Genomic DNA, 20,333 nt, shown 5'->3' on the forward strand with positions numbered 1-20,333 from the left:
CTTTTCCAGCCTAGTTTCTATCCTCCTACTTCCCCAAAATAATTCCCACTCCTAATCCTCACTCCAGCGACTCTGAACTGATTTAGTCATATCTCAGTTACTTTATAGAAGGTATTCTAAAAGAAAAAAAGTATTTCTTTCCTTTCACATCTGATTGAAGACCCTCTCATCCTTGGCCACCTCAAATTACATCTCCTTTGTGAAATGCTCCCAGGCCTGCCCTACCAACCTTAACTCAGCTTAGTTGCTGGGCTATTATATAGTCTCTTCTATTTTAGAATTTAACAGGATATGTTATCGTTATTTGTTTACATGTCTGCCTTTTCGATCAGATTATGAGTTACTTTTGCTCAGGGAAAAAGATGCGTGGTTTTCATTTTTGTTTTTGCCTCTCTTAGCAGTAAATATACTACCTAGCACATAACAATAATCATGTAATCTATGCTTTAAAGAAAGTAGGTGTATTCAAAATGAGTTGTTTTCATACTTTGCCAATCATATATAAGGGCGTTTAATAACACAGAAAGAAAATATAGAAGCCTGTTTTAATATAGTTTTTTCTTTTTTTAATGGGGTATAAAAAGACTGTATATGAAAGTGGGGTTCTGGAACAGCAAAAGTGGTTATTTCATTAATTTTAAAAGTCAGCTATTAAAAATGACTGTTAATTCTGTTATTCAATTATCTATTTCATTTAGTACTGTTAAATACAAATTACATATTTTAAAATTAACTTACAACCACTTCATACATTTTATCATTTATTAATATTATTAAGTATTATGTATTACTATTTGGTATATACAAATAATTTTCCAGTAAGTAATGCAACTTATTAAAGCTAATACAATAAATAATAAGGTAGCTGACATTAATCATTTAAATAACTTTGTTATATTTTTGCATCAATTGAGAAATTCATACAAGGTTTCTTTATTTATTTAATTCCAGTTGTGTTGCTTGATACAACAACTGTTCTGGGAGAGCTAGGATGGAAAACATATCCATTAAATGGGGTAAGTTTAAATATATTTTTTAAGTTGTCATCCTTGTTAGGGTTTTTAGGGTCTGTTATGATAGTTAAAGGACCAATAGATTTTTGGCTCTATTTAGTATGAATTTTAGCATATAACTTAAATCCCATAGAAAAGATTAAAATACAGTTAGAACTGGTAATCAATAGGATAATGTGTCAAACATGTTTGCTTTCTTCTAAAATACTAAATGTTCTTTAATTTAGTGTTTATAAATAGAAATATTAGAATATCTTCCATATAAATATTTTCTTTAGAAATCAATTTCTGTGTATAAGTTCAAGACACTTTTCTTGTATATGTTTATTAAATTTGGTGACTTCAATGAGTATTCATAAACAAACTTTAGATTATCTTACATAAGTGGATATTACAGATATTAGCAATTTGATTTTTATTGGAAAATATGAGTCTACTAAAGCAGTATGTGTTTTTGAACTTAGGGAAAAGATGCGTTGTGATTAGGTTTTTGTTAGCTGGGAGTAATTGCTTTTGAAAGGCTTATAAGGATATGTAATTTACAAAGGACAGTTTTTTCAGGTACTAACATCATTTTAGCTATGATTACATTTGACTTTTTATATATTTTGTTATATTTTGCATAATTTTCACATCGCAGTGTGTTGCTACTTTTTTTTTTTCCCATTTCAAGCTAAAATAAAAGGATGGTTTGTGAAGCTTTTCACTTTGGTTTTTGTCTATTTAAAGAAAATCTTCAATAATGGAGGTAGTCAACTGTTTTCAGATATACTTGGGTTAGCTTTTCTTTCTTTTTCTAGAAATTGTATTTTTCTCATTCATCAAATTCCTAGTTGATATTTCTACATTGCTTCTTCCCTTACACCTATAACTTTAAATCTGAAAGGAGAAGTTGACCCAAACAGGTTTTATTTTTTTAGAATCATCCAAATATTGCTGTTTTAATTTGACCTTTCATATCAGCAATTATTTATTAAATGTTTGTATTTTCAACTAAAAATTCCTATGAAGAGTTAAATCGTCCTGTCTTTTTTAACAGACTGTTTCTTTAGATTTGTTTGTTTCATAGACGGGTTTTATTTTTTCTGGAATTTTCATTTTATTCTAATAGTGCTCTCATTAAACCATTTCTGAGAAATATATCTTTTAAGCTAAGATTATGCTTTTGCCTTCATTATCTTATTTCCTTTAAAATGAGTAAACATCAGTATTTATTGAGTGTGTTAAGGATGTCACATTTTATCACAGTTATTTTCAAGAAGTGAATGAAACTTTTTTCCTAGAATACTCTTCTAAGATATATACACATCTCTATTACTCTGTATACTGAGAAAAGAACTTACAAATAATTAGTTTATAAGCCCTACTTTTCCATTTTCTGAAAAAAGTGACAAAAAAATATGAGAGATTATATTGTCACTGGCCTCGTGTAGTCATAGCCAGAGAATCATTTGAGGAGCAGGAGTTACGCCCTGCGCTAGTCATTGTGTTTGGTTGATCAGGCCGCATTTCAGAGCAAACTGGTCGCCAGGACACACAGGACCTGTGGAGTTACCAGTAAACTTTCTGCTGTCATTCTTGGGATGATTTTGTCTAGGTTTATGAAATGGGGAATTTTTCTACTTCTTCTGGTTTGTTGGTTACGGAGAGGGAGGGCAGAATTGTCTAACAAGTGACTTTACCTCATAGTTTTCTATTTGCCAGACACCACACTGAATTTTACATTTTATTTTCACAATGGCTCCATGAGGTATGTCTTAGTTCTGTTTCACGGTTTGAGAAACCTGGTTTCAAAGAGAGTAAGGAACAAATATACAAACAAGTTATAGGCCAAATAGTGAGTGGTGGGCTCTACTTCAAATTCCACTATTCGTGACTCTAGAACCTGTGTGTCTGTCATGCCCTGCCAACAGAGAGGAGCACTGGGAACTTCATGAAAGGCCAGTTTCTTGTGTGTGATATTTGCATAATTGATTTAGATTTCTTTTCTACCCTTGATAAACAAGCTGGTGGACTGAGATGTACATTTTGGACACCAGCCAAGGATTAGCAAGAGGAAAGAGAGAGAAGAGGAGAAGGAGAGTACAATAGAAAGAAATATGATAGAATAAGGTGGAAAAGGAAAAGATGGTTAAAATTTATTGATGGTTAAAATTATTTACTCTCATCAGTTCTATAAATCAAGTACAGTTTATCCCATGAATAATGTGGAAATTGAGACTCAGGTACATTAAATAACTTCTACAAGGTCACAGAGCTAGGAAGTAAGACAGCAAAGATTCTAAACCAACCATGTCTTGATCTTGACACATGGTCATTTCACAGCTAGATACTTTTTATTTCTTCTGAGATTCTACCATAGAAAGATAAGGGCCAGTGACCAATATGTAGACTACAGAGGGGAAAGTAACACATGAATCAAACATTAAAAAGTAAATCGGGGGCCCGGCCCCATGGCCTAGTGGTTAAAGTTCCACACGCTCCACTTTGGTGGCATGGGTTTGGATCCCAGGCGTAGACTTGCTCCATTCACCAGCCATGCTGTGGCAATGTCCCACATACAAAAAAAAGTAGAGGAATATTGGCATAGATGTTAGCTCAGGGCTAATCTTCCTCAAGAAAAAAAGGAGGAGAACTGGCAACAGATGTTAGCTCAGGGCGAATCTTCCTCAGCAAAAATAAAAGGCAATGAGGAGGAGAACAAAAGATCTGTGGTTCCTAAACCTAGTCCTACAGCTGGGGACCCCCAGAATAAAAATATATATAAATAAAAAATAAATATGATACTCAATTACCTTGGAATATCACTATTAGAATAGGCTATATTACTTTTAGATTGTCCCCCAGATAATAGTGCATATATGGCAAATGTCAACAGTAGGAATACTTGAAAATGGGAACACATGGACATCTTTTATAACAGATCAAAGAAGTAAGTTTTAAAGAAAACACATGACTTAAATTCTTATATGAAGAGGATAGATTACTGACAGGAATGGAGTTTTACTTAATGCTGTTTATAGGTTAAAACAAGTAAGGAAATAATCAGTAAGGATGAAGAACTTTGAAAAAAGTTCTAAAATGGGAAAGAATGAAAATCATTTAGACATCAATACTGGTTAAATAATTTAAAATCTATAATCATTTTATAACATTTAAACCAGCATTTATGTCTGTATATTAAAATTTTAATTATATTTATTTGAAATGGCATGTATTTTTTTCAGGTTCTCAGGTTTATTGAGCCATGCTAGTTTGAATGACCATTTTAACTAAAGTTACCTTTTTTCAGAGACACTAATTCAGTTAGTTTTACAGATGTGTCATGGGTAGAAAAGACAACTAGATGATATATTTGTCAATTTGATGATATAAAGTATATTAGTATTTCTCTTGTGGGAGCTCAAAATCTGGCCACCTCAAAATATGTCTCTTTACCTTGATTATTTTCTCTGAAGAACATTTGAGCTTCCCTTCCCAAATTGCGTAAAGAATTTAACATAGAAGGCCTGTTACTGGAAGGAGCCACTACCACACGATGGCTGTAGTATAATGTAAAATAGATGCTGGGATAAGAAAGGCACCAACAGGCCCATCTTATCAAAAATTCTGTCTCTCCTGGGCCGCATTTTCTAGGTTGCCCTGTAAAGAGTTGTCAAACCTTTGCATTTCCATCTCCATGTGCATTGTCTTCTTCCCCTCTGAAATCCCAAACCACTACTCCCCCAAACACCCTCTTGCCCTTTAGCTGAAAATACTTAAGCAAGCAGCTTAGTCAGAATGATGAGCTGCTCAGTTTCTATTTTCTGAGCTTCTCCCATGTATACGTTATTAAATTTTGTTTGATTTTCTCCTGCTATTCGGTCTCATTTCAATTTAATTTGTAGCCCAGACAGGAAGGACTCAGAGTGGGTAGAGGGTACTCCTCCTCCCCCTTCACTCTGAATAAAGTGTTTCCTAGGAATAACTTTTTAATTGATAAAATTTTCTTTCGATAAAGAATTGAACTAAGATATTTTCAAAATTGTATAATGTGCTATATAAAATATGTGATTTAGTAAATTATTCCAAAGTTTTTTTTTTTTTTTTTTTACTTAAAATAGTTGTTCCACCAGTAGAGTCATGCTGACATAGTTACAAGACTAGGCATTCATGTTGTGCCTCTGAACAAAGCCATTGCTGGTTATTTTAGTAGGAGGTGAGCACCTCTGGTTAGTGAATTTGGAAAATAGATGAGTAGTCTTGAGGAAATGACTTTTTAGGCTTGCAAACATGAAAAGAAAATATATTTATTTTCTAAAATGCTTGCTTGTCAACTCATTTGTGCCAACATTTAAAATATAGTTTCTTTTCTTTTAAGCAATGTCCAGAATTCAATTTAACAAACTTCTATTTTATGCTCTTTGTGCCAACTACCCTGCTAGAGTGCTTAAAACAATTTTTTTCCTACTCTCAAGGAGTCTTGCAGTGTAGACATAATTCTACATAATTGTAAGGCCAAAGAGATTGTCTTCAGATAGTTTTGAGTAATGTTTTGTGAAAGAATAATAAAGGGAGGGATTAATTCTGACTAGGGAAAATTGGTAGTAGGATGTGACATATCAACTCTTTCTTATAAACTGTGAAGGAATCGCACAGGGGCTGGAAGAGAGGGTAGAAATAGCCTTTTAGGCAAAGAGAATGGCTTGAGGAAAGGCACAGAATTCTTAAATATATGTATGGAGTTTTAGAAAGTTGAGAATCATTTGTGTGGCTAGAGTGCAGGAATGTCGTGGGAATTAAGACTGTGTTCATAGGCCAAGCCTTGTTGTGGGAGACTTGGGTTTCAATGTCTTGATTGATCTGAATTGTGTATATCTCAGCCCCAGTAAGTAAAAGTAAAAACTTTCCAAATTCATTTAAATAAACGAACAAAAATATTGAAGCTTTCTTTTGTTTAAGGCAATAGTATTGACTCTTGCAAATGAAAGATGACTTGGAGAATTGTAAGGAAAGGATGTTTAAAATGTAGGTGATGTGACATTATTGATATGTTGAGATCAGGGTGAAAATGAATAATTAAATTTGTATAGAGGTTGAAGCTTGGTTTTAGAAGAGAATGAGTACACTAGAGAATTTGGGACCCAGTGGTTATAATTCTTAACACTGCTCTTTCTACTGTAAAGAATTTTATGTCTACATAATTCAAAACTCTTAAGAACTTTATCTTCTAAGTGTCTCTTTCATCCTTTATCTGTCAACATACTCCATTAAAATAATAAAATTATGATGATCTAGCAGAGTAGATAACACAGTGCCATGATAATCAATGAAAGAATGCTGCGTGAATAAACGCTTTTGCATAGCACTATAGAAGTTATAAGTGAATACTGAAGAAATGTTTTCACAAACATTTAGTATAAGCATATGCCATGGACTTTCTATTTGCTATGAATAACTAGTTAATACTAAATCGTACTCTGTGTAAAACTGAAGGACCTATTTCAGTTTTGAAAATCTCCTGGGAAGGAGACAGCTAGTCTTTAAGAAGTCATGCTATTTTAATGCTAATAAGAAAAAAAGAAACATGAAAGACACTGCTCTTGCAGTAACTTTGTACAAAAGAAGAAATTAAAAAATATCTATCTCCTGAGTTTATTCTTATAATCTGAAGATGTGTGAAAAAAAATTATATAAATTTTCTTGAAATGTTAACTCTCATGTTTACTCCTTTCCTTTTGATATTTTTATGTATTCAATTTATTTTTAGCCAATATATAACATTGTAGATGAAAGAGAAAAATACAGTTACAATAAGAGGGACTGTGGTTAAATGTGATATTCAAAATCCTTAAAACCCATTACAGATCAAGCCCCATTCAATGCCACACAGCGGTAGTTGTGTCATATTGGGGCACATGGCTCACTGTTAATTTTACTCTGACTAATACAAAGTAACTACTACTAACCAGAAAAAGAAAGGGTTTTTCATAATATAAAAAAGGGATTTCATGATTAAAACTTAGATTGTTTCCTTTGAGCTTTAGTATTTGTATTTGATACTTCTTAAAAGTTAGTAACTATCTGGCTTTTTAATTCTGATACTGTAATTGAAAAGATAAGTGACTTGTTTGGGTATCCACATACTGGTTAATAAAGGAACTTATACCTGAATAAAACCTGACAATTAAAACATAGCATTTCATAGTAATGATAATTCCATCAGATATTATTTGATTTATACCTAAAATTACATATACTTAATGTTAATAGAAAGAACTTGATTTTTAAACACTCCATCAACTCACCTGAAAGGTTTTCACTGTTTATTTTTGTTCATAGTAATGTTTTTCAGGAAGAAAATGAAAAATTTGCTTATCCCAGGTATTTTTTTTTTTTACTCTCCTCTTTTGTCAACTAAGAGGTAGTTAAGTTTTAAAAGCTCATTTTTAGTGTATATACATGGTAGATCAGATCCTTGTTACAAAGTTGTAGTGGACATAGATACAGGCATGCCAGTATTCAAAATCAGACTTCCTGTTTAATAGTGAAGTACACTTTAATAAAAAATTAAGAGAAAACTGAATGTTACTAGAAAAAATGTGCTATTGGATATTAAGTTGCATTTTATATTAATTATGACTATTAGAGATTGGAAAAACTCTGTGTTTGTCAGATGCCAAAAATTTAAATAACGTATCCATTAGGGTTTGAATAATGGAAGATCATATAAGATATGTGATCTTATCTGTTAAATATAGTGAACTGGTATTAGGAAATTTATCTTGAGATATTTAGGAAAAATAAGACTGCAAATTATTCATTTCTAAATAAAAACTGAACTTAGTAATTCAGTTACTAATGTTTTTATAATGAAAAAACTGATGCTTTCTATATTAAAAGAGGTCAATATTGTGAGTAAACTGTGAAGAAAAACACTTTATTCCATACGTCAGAGCCCATCGTTTTCTATCATTGTTCCAAAGTTGAAAATCAAAGGATGTATTTATGAGAGAGAATGGAATTGAAATAATAATAGAAATACAAATAGAAATAATAGAAATAATAATAATAGACATAATTAATTTCTGTTTTTGTATTGTAATTTCTATATTTCATAAGTAAGACCAATTTATCATAGTAGCAGACTTCGGTATTGCATTTTTATTCATTTTATAATACATTGAAATTATCCAAAACTACATATTGAATTCTGACAATATAAACTGTAGTGATAATTTCTGTTAAAAATGGATTGTTTTAGTTATTGTTTTCAAAACTGATATCTAAATAATTTTTTTCTGAGAAACTTTGCAACATATGTGGTAGTTTTCTAAATATCCATTTTGTTAATTTCAATCATGTTGTTTCACATTTCAAAGCAATTGCTTTTCAGTTTTGGAAGTTTCTATTATCATAACCTCAAATTCAGAGATTCCTTCATCAGTCGTGCCCAGTCTGCAAATGAGCCCATCAAAGACATTCTCCATTCCTGCTACAGTGTTCTTGGTCTTTACCATTTGTTTTTGATTCTTTCTTAGGATTTCCATCTCTCTGCTTACATTATCCACCTGTTCTTACATATTGTCTGTTTTATCCTTTAAAGCACTTAGCATGTTAATCATAGTTTTTTAAACTTCTTGATCTGATAATTCCAGCATTTCTGTCATATCTGACTCTGGTTTGGATACTACTTCTGTCTCTTCAAACTGATTTTTGCCTTTTAGGAAGTACACCTTGTAATTTTGATTGAAAGATAGACATGATGTCTGGGTAAAAGGAACTCTGGTAAATAGGCCTTTAGTAATATAGTGGTAAGGCTTGGGAGGAGGGAAGCGTTGTAGAGTCCTATGATTCAGTCTCAGTTGAAAGACTGTGCCCTGGACTGTAAATTTCACCAGTGCTTCTCAGTATTTTTTCCCCCATTATGTGGGACAAGATTGCTAGAGGGAGCTGAAGTTGGGTATTTCCATCCACTTTGTAGAAAGCTAAAGGGAGCTGGAGTAGGTATTTTCCTTCCCCTACATGGAAGACTAGAGGGAGATGGAGTTGAGAATTTCGTTCCCCTTTCATGGAGATTAGAGGGAGCTGGAGATGTATTTCCCTCCCTGTACATGGGAGACTAGAGGGAGCTGGAGATGATATTTCCCTGCCCCTACATGGAAGACTAGAAGGAGATGGAGTTGAGAATTTCGTTCCCTCTTCATGGAGATTAGAGGGAGCTGGAGATGTATTTCCCTCCCTGTACGTGGGAGACTAGAGGGAGCTGGAGTTGAATATTTCCTTCTCCGTACATGGAATACTAGAGGGAGTTAGAACTGGTATTTCCCTCCCCCTACATGGAAGACTAGAGGGAGCTGGAGTTGATTTTTCTCTCCCTTTACTTGGAAAACTGGAGGGAGCTGGAGTTGGTATTTTCCTCCCTTTACTTGGAAGGCTAGAGGGAGCTGGAGTTGGGTATTCTCTTCCCCTACATGGAAGACTAGAGGGAGCTGGAGTTGGTGTTTTCCTTCCCTCAGTTTGGTTAGGATCTGGTAAAACCCCAGCAGGTTAGCCTTTAGTAAATTAGTTTCTCCTGAGGGCTGACCTTGTTAAGAAGAACTGAATGCTCTGGTGTATTTCAAAATGGTTCTTTACCCTTTCACCTGTCACAGACATTATATAGTTGGGTGAAATATTTGCTTAAACACTTTCATAAATTATGATTTTAGTTAATTTTCCTAACCTTCTGTTTTCATGCAATGAACTGTTAGAATTTTTCACTTGGTCTTCACTTCAATCACTATTATTAGCAGGTGGCTTTATTTTCATGTCCATTTAATCTAGAAAATAAATCAAGCTTTTGTGCCTTTGTTTACATGACATTATTGCTAATTTACATGACATTATTTACTGATCAATAAAGGAAGACATTAAAGAGCTTTCCTGTGGTGTGCAGGTTAAGTAGTAGACCATGACACTCCCAGGAGCTGTTTGTACCTTAATACCTCTTAACTCTTTAATACCTGAGCAACTGTGATTTGTGACACTTGTCTCTCCATTATCTCAGAATATTCCTACCTGTAAGGCATCTGCAAAAAAAGAGAAAAAGATGCCTTATGAAAGAAGCTGTGTTGGATAATGATGAAACTAATTCTATGGTGAGGAAGAGAAGTAAGAGAAGAGCAGCTAACAACAACTTAGGAAATCAGATGTAAAGTATTTACTAATATCTGTGAATATGTAATTAGCTTCATATTCTCTGGGCACCTGAAAAATAAGTATGTATGCAATTCATTTTTCCAGTATCTCTGCTGTTTCTTAGTGTATAGTCTTGATGGTGTCAAGATGGTGTCAAGTCAAGATGAAATTTTGCCATTTGGGACAATGTGGATAGACCTTGAGGGTATTATGCTAAGCATAGTAAGTCAGATTATTTTATCATAAGGTGTGATTCTGATAAGGTATGATTTTATTGTAAGTGGAAGATAAAATGAATAACAACAACAAACAAACACATAGATACAGAGAACAGATTGGTGGTTACCAGATAGGAAGGGGAGAAGGGGGAGAGCGAAAGGAGTAAAAGGGCACATGTGTATAATATGGTAGTTAGTTTTTGGGTGGTGAACATGATGTAGTCTACACAGAAATCAAAATATAATGATGTACACCTGAAATTTATATAATGTTACAAACCAGCGTTACCTCAATAAAAAAAAATAAACTTAAAAAAAAGGAACTCCCATATTGTATAATCTAAGAAGCTAAGGTTCTGGTTTTATCAGCAAGTTCTAATTGTTTTAACTAGAGTCATTCAAAATATTTGTAAACTATTTCATTTATAAATGGAAGAGTCTACATGTAAAGCAAGCACACACACATGTTAAAGTCTCTTGTGAAACCCTAAGAGATAGTAGTGAAATACTTAACAACTAGATGAAACATAGTGGACCAGATATTTTTATGAATTTAATTGTATTTTAAGTGATTGTCTCATGCTTATGCACAACCAATCACCAAATCGTATTGATTCTACCTCCTAAAGCTCTTTCAAAACAGTGTATCACCACTGCGTCAGTTTGGCTCAGCATCATTTCTCTCCAAATTACCATGGTTGTGTTTTGAATTATCCACGAGGTTTGTCTTTCTCCAGCCCCTTCTACCAACCTTACAGCCCATCCTTTATCCTGTTGCTAGAACAGATCTTCTAAACTGAAGATCTAATCATGTCCTACCCTACTTAACTGCTGCTTCCTTTACATTCTAACACGTGGCCCATGGCTCCCTCTCCATTTTCATCTTCTTATAATCCCTGACCTTCAACCACCCCCACCTTCCATCTTTTCCAAAAGAAATTTTTGTATTTTTTTCCATGCAACTTCTTTCTCTTGTCTCTGGATATAAGACTATGCTGTTGAGTCTGTCTAGAATGTCCTCTTGCCAACCCTCATCTTCTCTGGCTTTCTCCTGTTGGTCTTTTAAAGCACAGAAGATTCTCCATCTTTTTTGGGATGACTTACATTGCTGAAGGTTGAATTAGAAAACTCCTTTTTTGGGACACCTGGGACTCTGCATATCACAGCATTTATCTCACGGTATATAAATGCCTGTCTCTTACTAGATTGTGCGCTCTTAGAGAAATGGGTTGAGTGTCTTTTCTATATCTGAGTTAGGCAGCATAGTGCCTGTCATATGACATGTTCAACAAAAGTTGGATGAATAATTAAATAGATGTACAAGTAATAAATTATTTTAGATAAGATATTGGTTAAATGCTGTATTTCGTAACTCTCATTGGAGCAGAAACAGCTTGGTACTAACTTTGGGTAGAATCAGCTGTAAAAAAAAGACTAAATGGTTGTGAAAATTGAACTGTGTTCTTTTCTTATTCATCATTGGTCTTGAGTACAGGTAGAAAAGTTTATACATTTACTCTCATTTTTGTATTTTACACAATCCAATTTATTTTCTCATCAATTTTTTCACTAAAGTTGAAGTTGAAAGGTGGGAGGGAAGAATATTTACCTATGAAATAAAAAGACTATAAAAGAGCTTATAAGCTAATTAAGCAACACCAATCAAAACATAATATACTTCCAAAGAGTTAATGACCAGTTTAGAACAGTTGATGATCTGAATCACATCTGGGAAATATTAACCCTAGATGGTTATTAATCCTCTACCTTGTTGTTAAGCTGTGAATAAAAAATAGAACATATGGATTTTTAATGGTGGATAGATGGACTGCAAATTTTAGAGAATTTATACTAATCAGTCAAGCTTTTAAAAAGCATAGGTCAGCATTAAATGTTAAATAGGTTTTTGTAATCTGTATTCCATGCAATTAGTATTTTGAACTAACGTAACATAGTAAGCAAAATATATTTTTAAAATGGTTTGACTTTGATTTTAGTAAAGCAAAACCTGTTGTGCTCATAAATGTAATGCTTAACGTAGTCTTCATCTCCTCCATAATTAGTAGCAATATATACCAAAATATTTCAATGAAATGAAAAAAAATCATTCAAATAAAAGCATGAAACTAGGATTTAAAAAACATATATATTTATATATACATATATACATGGACACATATATTTTATCCTTTGAATGTTCATACATTCTGTAGACTACATTTGGAGAGGTAAAATTAAATCTGTATTGTTGATTTAGATAGCTCAATTTAATAATGGTATTCATTTAATCAAATTATATGCTTTCCTTAAGTGCAATGCTTTCTAATACACATTAGAGGGAATTTCTTCATCGTTCCTATTGAGAATTGCTCTAAGAAATACCCACATTATAAATCTTACAGTAGAGAAATAAATAGGTACAGCAAGCATATAAAAGTCATTTTTTATTCTTTCTATTTATAAATGCTGTAATGATTGTTTGGATGACCATAAGTCCTGGTTTGCCTGGAACAGCCCTGGTTTATTTCCGTTGTCATAGAATAATTATTAATTGTGCCCCATTCATTTTTAAAAGTGTCCTCTTTTGGTAGATAAATTTTATAGTCACTCTGATATTAGTTCAGATAATGATAACTGCATTACAAATAAACCCCAAATGTATAATAATTCAAACACAAAAGAATATTATTCTTACTCTTGTAATAGTCTCAAGTGAATATTCCTATTTGTCAGGAGTTCTTCCTCCTCCCCATGGAGAGGGATAATTCTCCTTAAAAGTTCAGAAGTGGCACACAGTACTTCCCGTATTTCCTTGGCTATAATCTATTCACTAGGTGTTACTACACCTACGTACAAGGGAGGCAGAAAATGTAAGTTAGCCTGTGAAGAAGAGGAAATGGATTTTAGCTGAACAGACTAAACTACTAGTTGTCCCCAATATCCATTCTCCTTTTTTTTGCCTCCCATTAACAAAACCTTGATTTTGAGGCAGCAGTGTTTCCAACTAAAAAACCCTACAGTTTCTAGTATATTGTGCAACTAGTTGTGACCAAAACGCTGTGTTCTAGCCAATGAGGTGTAAATGGCGATGTTTTTTGGAATTTCCAGAAAGGCTGATTAAAATAAGCTCTGTCAACTGGAGGTCAAACCTTTTTGACTGATATATTCCCCTTTTGCTAGAATGCAGATATGAGGTCAAGAGCTTCAGCAGCCATCTTGAACTCTAAGGTGAATTTTAGGATGGGATCGCATGCTAGGATAGGATGATAGAGTTGCATATTGTACAATCATTAAAATGGTATTTATGCTATAGACTTCAATAACATTGGAATATTGCCCTATAAATAGTAAGTGAAATAAAGAGCAAAACATTTCTAATCTTTATTTTTAAAATGTTTGTGCTAGAATAAACAAACAAACTTGAAAGGGAATAAAACCCTTTCTCTAGGTCATGAGAATATGGGTGATTGGGTTTATTGTTCATATTTTGTATTTTTTAAAAATTCTCTATGATAGGTATGTATTTCTTTTATTATTAAAAAAGAAACATTTACTAAATGTGTATTTCATTTATGTTCTAATATATATTTTATTAATTTGTAATTACTGTGTAATTTTAAAATGACTTAGTGTGGTTTAGTGTGTTGATATTTTCCCAACAGTCATAAATGTTAGCAGAAAATGACTACAAGTTATCTCTGGAATCCAGAGTTAATATATAAAATTAATATGTGTTAGATATATGTAGAAAAATACCTTAAAAATCTATTATATGCTTCCTGAGATTAAAAAGAGGAAGAATAAGCAGAATCTGGTTTTATTAGATATCTGAGATGTTACCTGTAATTGATATAAAAAATAAGAAGGACTATCTTAATTCAAATGAAAGAAATTGTGATTCAGAGAAAAGAATTGTCAGTGTTGATGCAACAAAGTCACTAATTTATCTTTTATCCATCTTTCCGTCCGTCCAGCAATTTTTTATTAAAAGCATGTGTTCTTGGCTGTAAAACTAAAATAGTTAGCAAAGATGTGATTCTTGTCCTTAAAACTAGACATTAATCAAATAATCATATAAGTAAGTGTAAAATTGCAAATGTGGTAAGTATAAATTTTATGAAAGAGAGATGCCACAGGAGTTCAAAATAAGGGATTTAATCTGGTGAGGAAAATCAGAAAAGGGCTTCCCTAGGTGACTATAGAGCGGGGACAAAGAGTAAGTATGTACTAGCAGAAGAAAAGAAGGAAAGAAAACACTTCTTAGAGTGGAAACAGAAATTGCAAGGCACATGAGATGAAATAAGTGGAGGACCCTGTGACTGGAGATCAGAGAGAGAGCAGTCAAGTAAAAAGATAGAACCAAGAGGTAGGTCAAGCAAGAAGAGACAGAAGGTGAAAGAGGAAGTTGGCTTATTAACAAGCAAGGTCTTCTAGGCCATGGTAAGGGATGTTATCATTATCCTAATCTCAATGTAAACTTATTGGAGGGTAGTAAGCAGACTTGCATTCTGAAAAGATCGCTCTCCTTGAATGCAGGTAGAGTAGTTAGAAAACTTCAAACCAGAGACAGAGATTTAATAGGCTAGTTTCAGTGCAGTAATATTGTGCATATGGCAGCAGAAGCTATGATGACCTAATACCATTAAATATTATCGCATATCTCCTTGACTATGATTTGTCTCTCTAGATATATGAAAGTTTATATCATTCCAACAATGATTTTTCTCTTACAAAATATTATTATATGATGGTTTCGATAGCTTTTTAAGATTTGAAATCTCTAAGCACCCAATTGTAATCCCTTATCAGAGAGTAGGAATAAAATTTGAATGGTGAAAAACATAGAAAGTGAACATGCACAAATACTGTCTGCCTTGTTACTAGTTTATCCCCAGTAGCTAACATTAATTTCTAGCACAGAGTAGACAGTCAATAAGTATTAGTTTATTAAGTGAAAAACTGAATGAAATAATTCATTATTTTTGAGTGTTAGTATTATTATAGAAAAATATACTTCATAAATTTTCAGTCACAGAGCACTTAGTGCATTATTAGCATTGTGCTTAATATAATTCTGACATTATTCTCAGGTTTAAGACCTTGTTGGACTATGTTTTTATTATTTCACTGAAAATCTAAAAAGCAGGTAAAACTTTCCTCAGATGAAACTATGAAACTACGAATATTTCACTTAAAGTATATTTTTTATATCTCCTTATTTCATTAAAGGTTTATTTCCAGCATTTTGCCTTTGTAAAAGAAATGGGGATAAAAATCAATGAACATAATACTGGATACAAGATCAATATGCAAAAATCTGTTTCGTTTTTGTGGACTATCAACAAACAAAAAATAAAAATTTTAAAATTATCATTTTTAATCACATCAAAACCCACAAATACTTACAAATAAATCCAAGAAAAAATGTGTGAGAATATGTGTAAGACTACAGATAATCTTTAGAGAAAATAAAGAATTATAGAAGTGGAAAGTATACATATTTATGGATTGGATGAATCACTATTATATAGTAGTGAGTTCTCTCAAAATACCTTACAGATTTAATGAATTAAATCCAAATAAATACCTCATCTAGTTTTTCTTTGTTTTTCCCCCCTTTTAAAAAATTGAGGCGAAATCGACATAACATAAAATTAACTATTTTAAAGTGAAGGATTCAATGACATTTAGTACATATACAATTTTGTGCAGCCATTATTTCTATCTAATTCCAAAGCATTTTCATCACCCCCAAAGGAAACCCCATACCCATTAAGCAGTTCTATTCTCCCTTCCCCCCAGCCGCTGGCTATGAGTGATCTGCTTTCTGTCTTTCTGGATTTACCTGTTCTGGATATTTCATATAAATGGAATCATACCATCTGTGACCTTTTGTGTCTGGTTTCTGAATTCACTTAGCATAATGTTTCTGAGTTTCACTCATGAGCTTCACCCATGAAACATGTACTAGTACTTCATTTCTTTTTATGGCTGAATAATATTCCATTGTATGTATAGACCACAATTTGTTTATCCATTCGTCCATTGATGGACATTTGGGCTGAGACCACTTTCTAGTTATTGTTAGTAGTGCTGCTATGCATATACATGTATTTGTTTGAGTACCTGCCTTCAGCTCTCTTGGATGTATACTTAGTAGTGGAATTGCCATGTCGTATGGTAATTCTATGTGTTACTTTTCATAGAGCTGCCACACTGTGTTCCACAATGGCTGCACCATTTCACATTCTCACTAGCAAAGTACGAGGCTTCCAGTTCCTCCACATCCTCATCAGCACTTGTTGTTTTCCATTTGGTCTTTCTTTGTGTATGTATATGGAAATTGATAAGCCGATTCTAAAATTTTGTACAAATTCAAAGAATAGCCAAGGCAGTCTGGAAGATAAGATGCAATATTGAGGCATTTACAGCACAATATATCAAAAGTTGTAATGTATAGTAATTAACACAGTTTGATATGGGTACAAGGATAGACAAATCAACTAATAGGACAGACTAGAGAATTTAAAAGTAGAGCTACTGTGTATTAGATCACCAAATTTATAACAAGGTGACATTGCAGTAATATGAGAAAAATAATTTTTTCAATAAATGGTTTTGGGGTCAATAGGCTATATGGGAAAAAAAATGTAACTTGACCCCTCACACTGTACACAGAAACGGATTGGAACTCTAGACGTGAAAGATAAAATCATAAAACTTTCAAAAGAAAATCTTCATGAGCTTGGAGTAGGCAAATATCTATTAAACAGGACCCATAAAAGTGTAAGTTGAGCTATATTAATATTAAGGACTTTTGCTTATTGAAAGAAACCATTAAGAATGAGAAAAGGTAACTCACAGATTGGAAGAAGAAATTTGCAATATAGTCACCTGACAAAGGATTCATATACAGAATATATATTTAAAAAACCGCCTACAAACCAATGAGAAGACAGAGGACACAATAGAAAAATGGACCAAAAACTTGAATGAGTATTAGAGAAAGGAGATACCCAAATGGTCAATAGACATAGAAAAAGAGCTCAATTTCTTTGAAATGCATCAAAAAATAAAATTTGAGGTGAAGGGAGGAGTTGATAGATATATGATTTTAAGAAAGTATAGTAGAATGTTATAGTATCTAAGTGGTGGATATGTGAATGTTCATTATAAACTTCTTTGAACTTTTTTGAATGTTCGTTGTTATAATAGAAATGTTGGGATAATAACAGAATAGGTTTTTAATATACACATAACACAATGGCTAAAATGAAAAAAAATGTTAAGTTTTGGAAAGGATTTGAGCAAGTGGATCTCTTGTACGTTACTAGCATGCAAATTGAAATAATGACTTTGGAGAACTGTTTGATAGTGTCTACTAAATCTTTTTTTTGTGTGTGTGTGTGAGGAAGATCAGCCCTGAGCTAACATCCGTGCTAATCCTCCTCTTTTTGCTGAGGAAGACCAGCCCTGAGCTAACATCTATTGCCAATCCTCCTCCTTTCCCCCCCACCCCCCAAAGCTCTAGTAGATAGTTGTATGTCATAGTTGCACATCCTTCTAGTTGCTGTATGTGGGACGCGGCCTCAGCATGGCCAGAGAAGCGGTGCTTCGGTGCACACCCGGGATCCGAACCCCGGGCTGCCCGTAGCAGAGCGCGCACACCCAACCGCTAAGCCACGGGGCCGGCCCCTACTAAATCTTAACACATGCATTTCCTACAACCCAGCAATTCTACTTCTAGTTATATGGACAGAATTGTGTAACGTTCACCAAGAGACAGGGATGAACATGAATGTCAATCAAGAGTAGAAAAGAAAAATAAATAGTGGTCTGGGCACAAAAGGAGATGTTACAAAACAATGAAAATGAACAAACTTAAGTCTTTATGCAGCGGTATGGATGAATCTCACAAATATAATTTTGAATGAAAGAAACTAGAAATCAAGGAGGTACATACTGTGTGATTCCCTGCATGTAAGATTCAAAACAGGCCAATTTTATCCATAATATTAGAAGTCAGGATAGTAGTGACTGGAAGAAGGCAGAAGTAGGGCTTCTAAGATGCTGGTAATGTTCTGTTTCTATTTGGATGATGGCCACATGGGTCTGTTCACTTTGTGAGAAGTTCATTGCTCTGTACACTTAGCCATACACTTGGTTCTGTTCCCTGGTTTGTTTTGTTCTGTGACCTCTGGTCCTGCCCTTCAGAAAGTATTTTCTTATCCATAACCACAGCTGACTTGAGTCTTAGAGGGAAAGTTAGTCTTGTGAGATGCACGGGTTTCACAGTTGGTGCAGTTTTGGAGGTCCACAGATTGCTTTAGAGCTGAAAAGATTTGCTCATTGCGGGTATATCATTTATTTGAAAATAATGTTTTCTTAAAAACACTTAGTAGGCGTAGGTCATTTTCTTATTTTAATAACTATATGCAGTGATCTCATATAGATGGCACGTCATAGAATGGGGAGAATTCACACACACACACACACACACTTTGGCTCAGATTCTGGGCCAAATTCTTTTAGTGCATTCACCAGCATTAGCCACATGTCCTTGGCTGATTTCAGTAGGAGTCAGATGTGTAGGGAACTACATGGAATAACTGGTGAACATTATTGTCTCTGTAACATCCTCTCATTCTCAGAATTCACTTTTAATTTGAGGACTCATGAGTTTTTTTAATTGTTTTTTTAATTCTCCTCAAGAAAATTCACAATTATTATGTCCTCATGTATTTCATTTTCTTCTTTTGTAAGACAGATATTGGAACCTTTTAATTTATTCCCTATATTTCTTAGCAGCTCTTTGATAATTTTAAATTCTTTCTCTCCTTGTAGGTGAGTCAGGATAAATTATCAGTAATATATTTCAATGTATATTCCAATGTATTAATCATTTTTTTGTGCAGTCTAGTGTTTATTGCATACCAATATATATATGAGTCTCTGCATATATATGTATATGATATTTCTGGTTGTTTCTTTTCGCTCTCCTCTCCTTTTACTTCATTTCACTCTGATTTTGCCTCCTCCACCTTTATTTTTACTCTTTTTATAGTGGAAGTTATCCCATCATTTATCATTGACATCTTAGATATACTTATAAATCTTTCAGACTATATTGTGAAATTATTTTTGTCCATGTTTACTTTGTATCATTATTGATTTTATTGGCTCTTTTCCCTAGGGGTAGATTTCTTCAGCTTGGTTCAATTCTTGGTTGCCAAACTAGGTCTGCAGATTGCTCAGCAACCATGTTTGTTTGTTTTTAGCTTCTGTTCATGTGTTGAAGTGGGCAGTGAAATGGTATAAAAAGTCAGGTTCAAGCAGTACTCCTGGTCTCTGTCTTCAGTCTCATGTGAATGATTTTTGGTTCTCTGTTCTACCTGAGGAGTTCAGATGACTAGCCGCTGGTACTTGCTTTGGGGCCAAGGTCTCAGCAGGCCTGTTGCTTCAGGTCTTCTTGTTGCTTTGCATTTGTGTTCAGTTTTTCTTCCAAGGGTTCTTATCTTTTTTTATCCTGACTATGTGATTTTAATTGTCTAGTTTTATATTTCATTTACCATTTCTTTTTGTTGCACAGATGGATCATCAAAACAAGGGACTGTGCTATCACCTTGACTGGAAGTTCAGCATAAAAATTCTCTGTTCACTTACCTGTTGGACAGAGACATTTTATACTCCTGTTAGTTTTTGTAAATTTTTCATTTGTCTATTAAGGTTGAGTAGTTTTTAAGTGCAAGCCATCTATTTGAAATTTTAGAACCAGCACTTTTGCAAAAAGGCATTCAAAATTATATTTTTTTAAAAGTGTGAACAATGTTTCTGTTCTTTATCCTGTTAGCCGTTAAAAAACTACCACAAAATTAAAATAGCTATTTCCCTCAATATCATTCATAGTATTTCAGGAAAAAAAATCATATACAAATAGTTGTTG

The 20,333-nt window shown here is 33.4% G+C and overlaps 1 protein-coding gene across 1 annotated transcript in view; it reads left to right on the top strand.

Moving 5' to 3' along the window:
• The window catches only part of EPHA6 (EPH receptor A6), a 784,796-nt gene that overhangs the window by 61,847 nt on the left and 702,616 nt on the right, over positions 1 to 20,333 (top strand). Inside the window, 1 exon segment of the mRNA XM_058555640.1 lies at positions 952 to 1,016. Coding sequence (XP_058411623.1) covers positions 952 to 1,016 — 65 coding nt within the window.

This window comes from Diceros bicornis, chromosome 15, assembly GCF_020826845.1.
Source record: "Diceros bicornis minor isolate mBicDic1 chromosome 15, mDicBic1.mat.cur, whole genome shotgun sequence".
NCBI classification, from domain to species: Eukaryota; Metazoa; Chordata; class Mammalia; order Perissodactyla; family Rhinocerotidae; genus Diceros; species Diceros bicornis.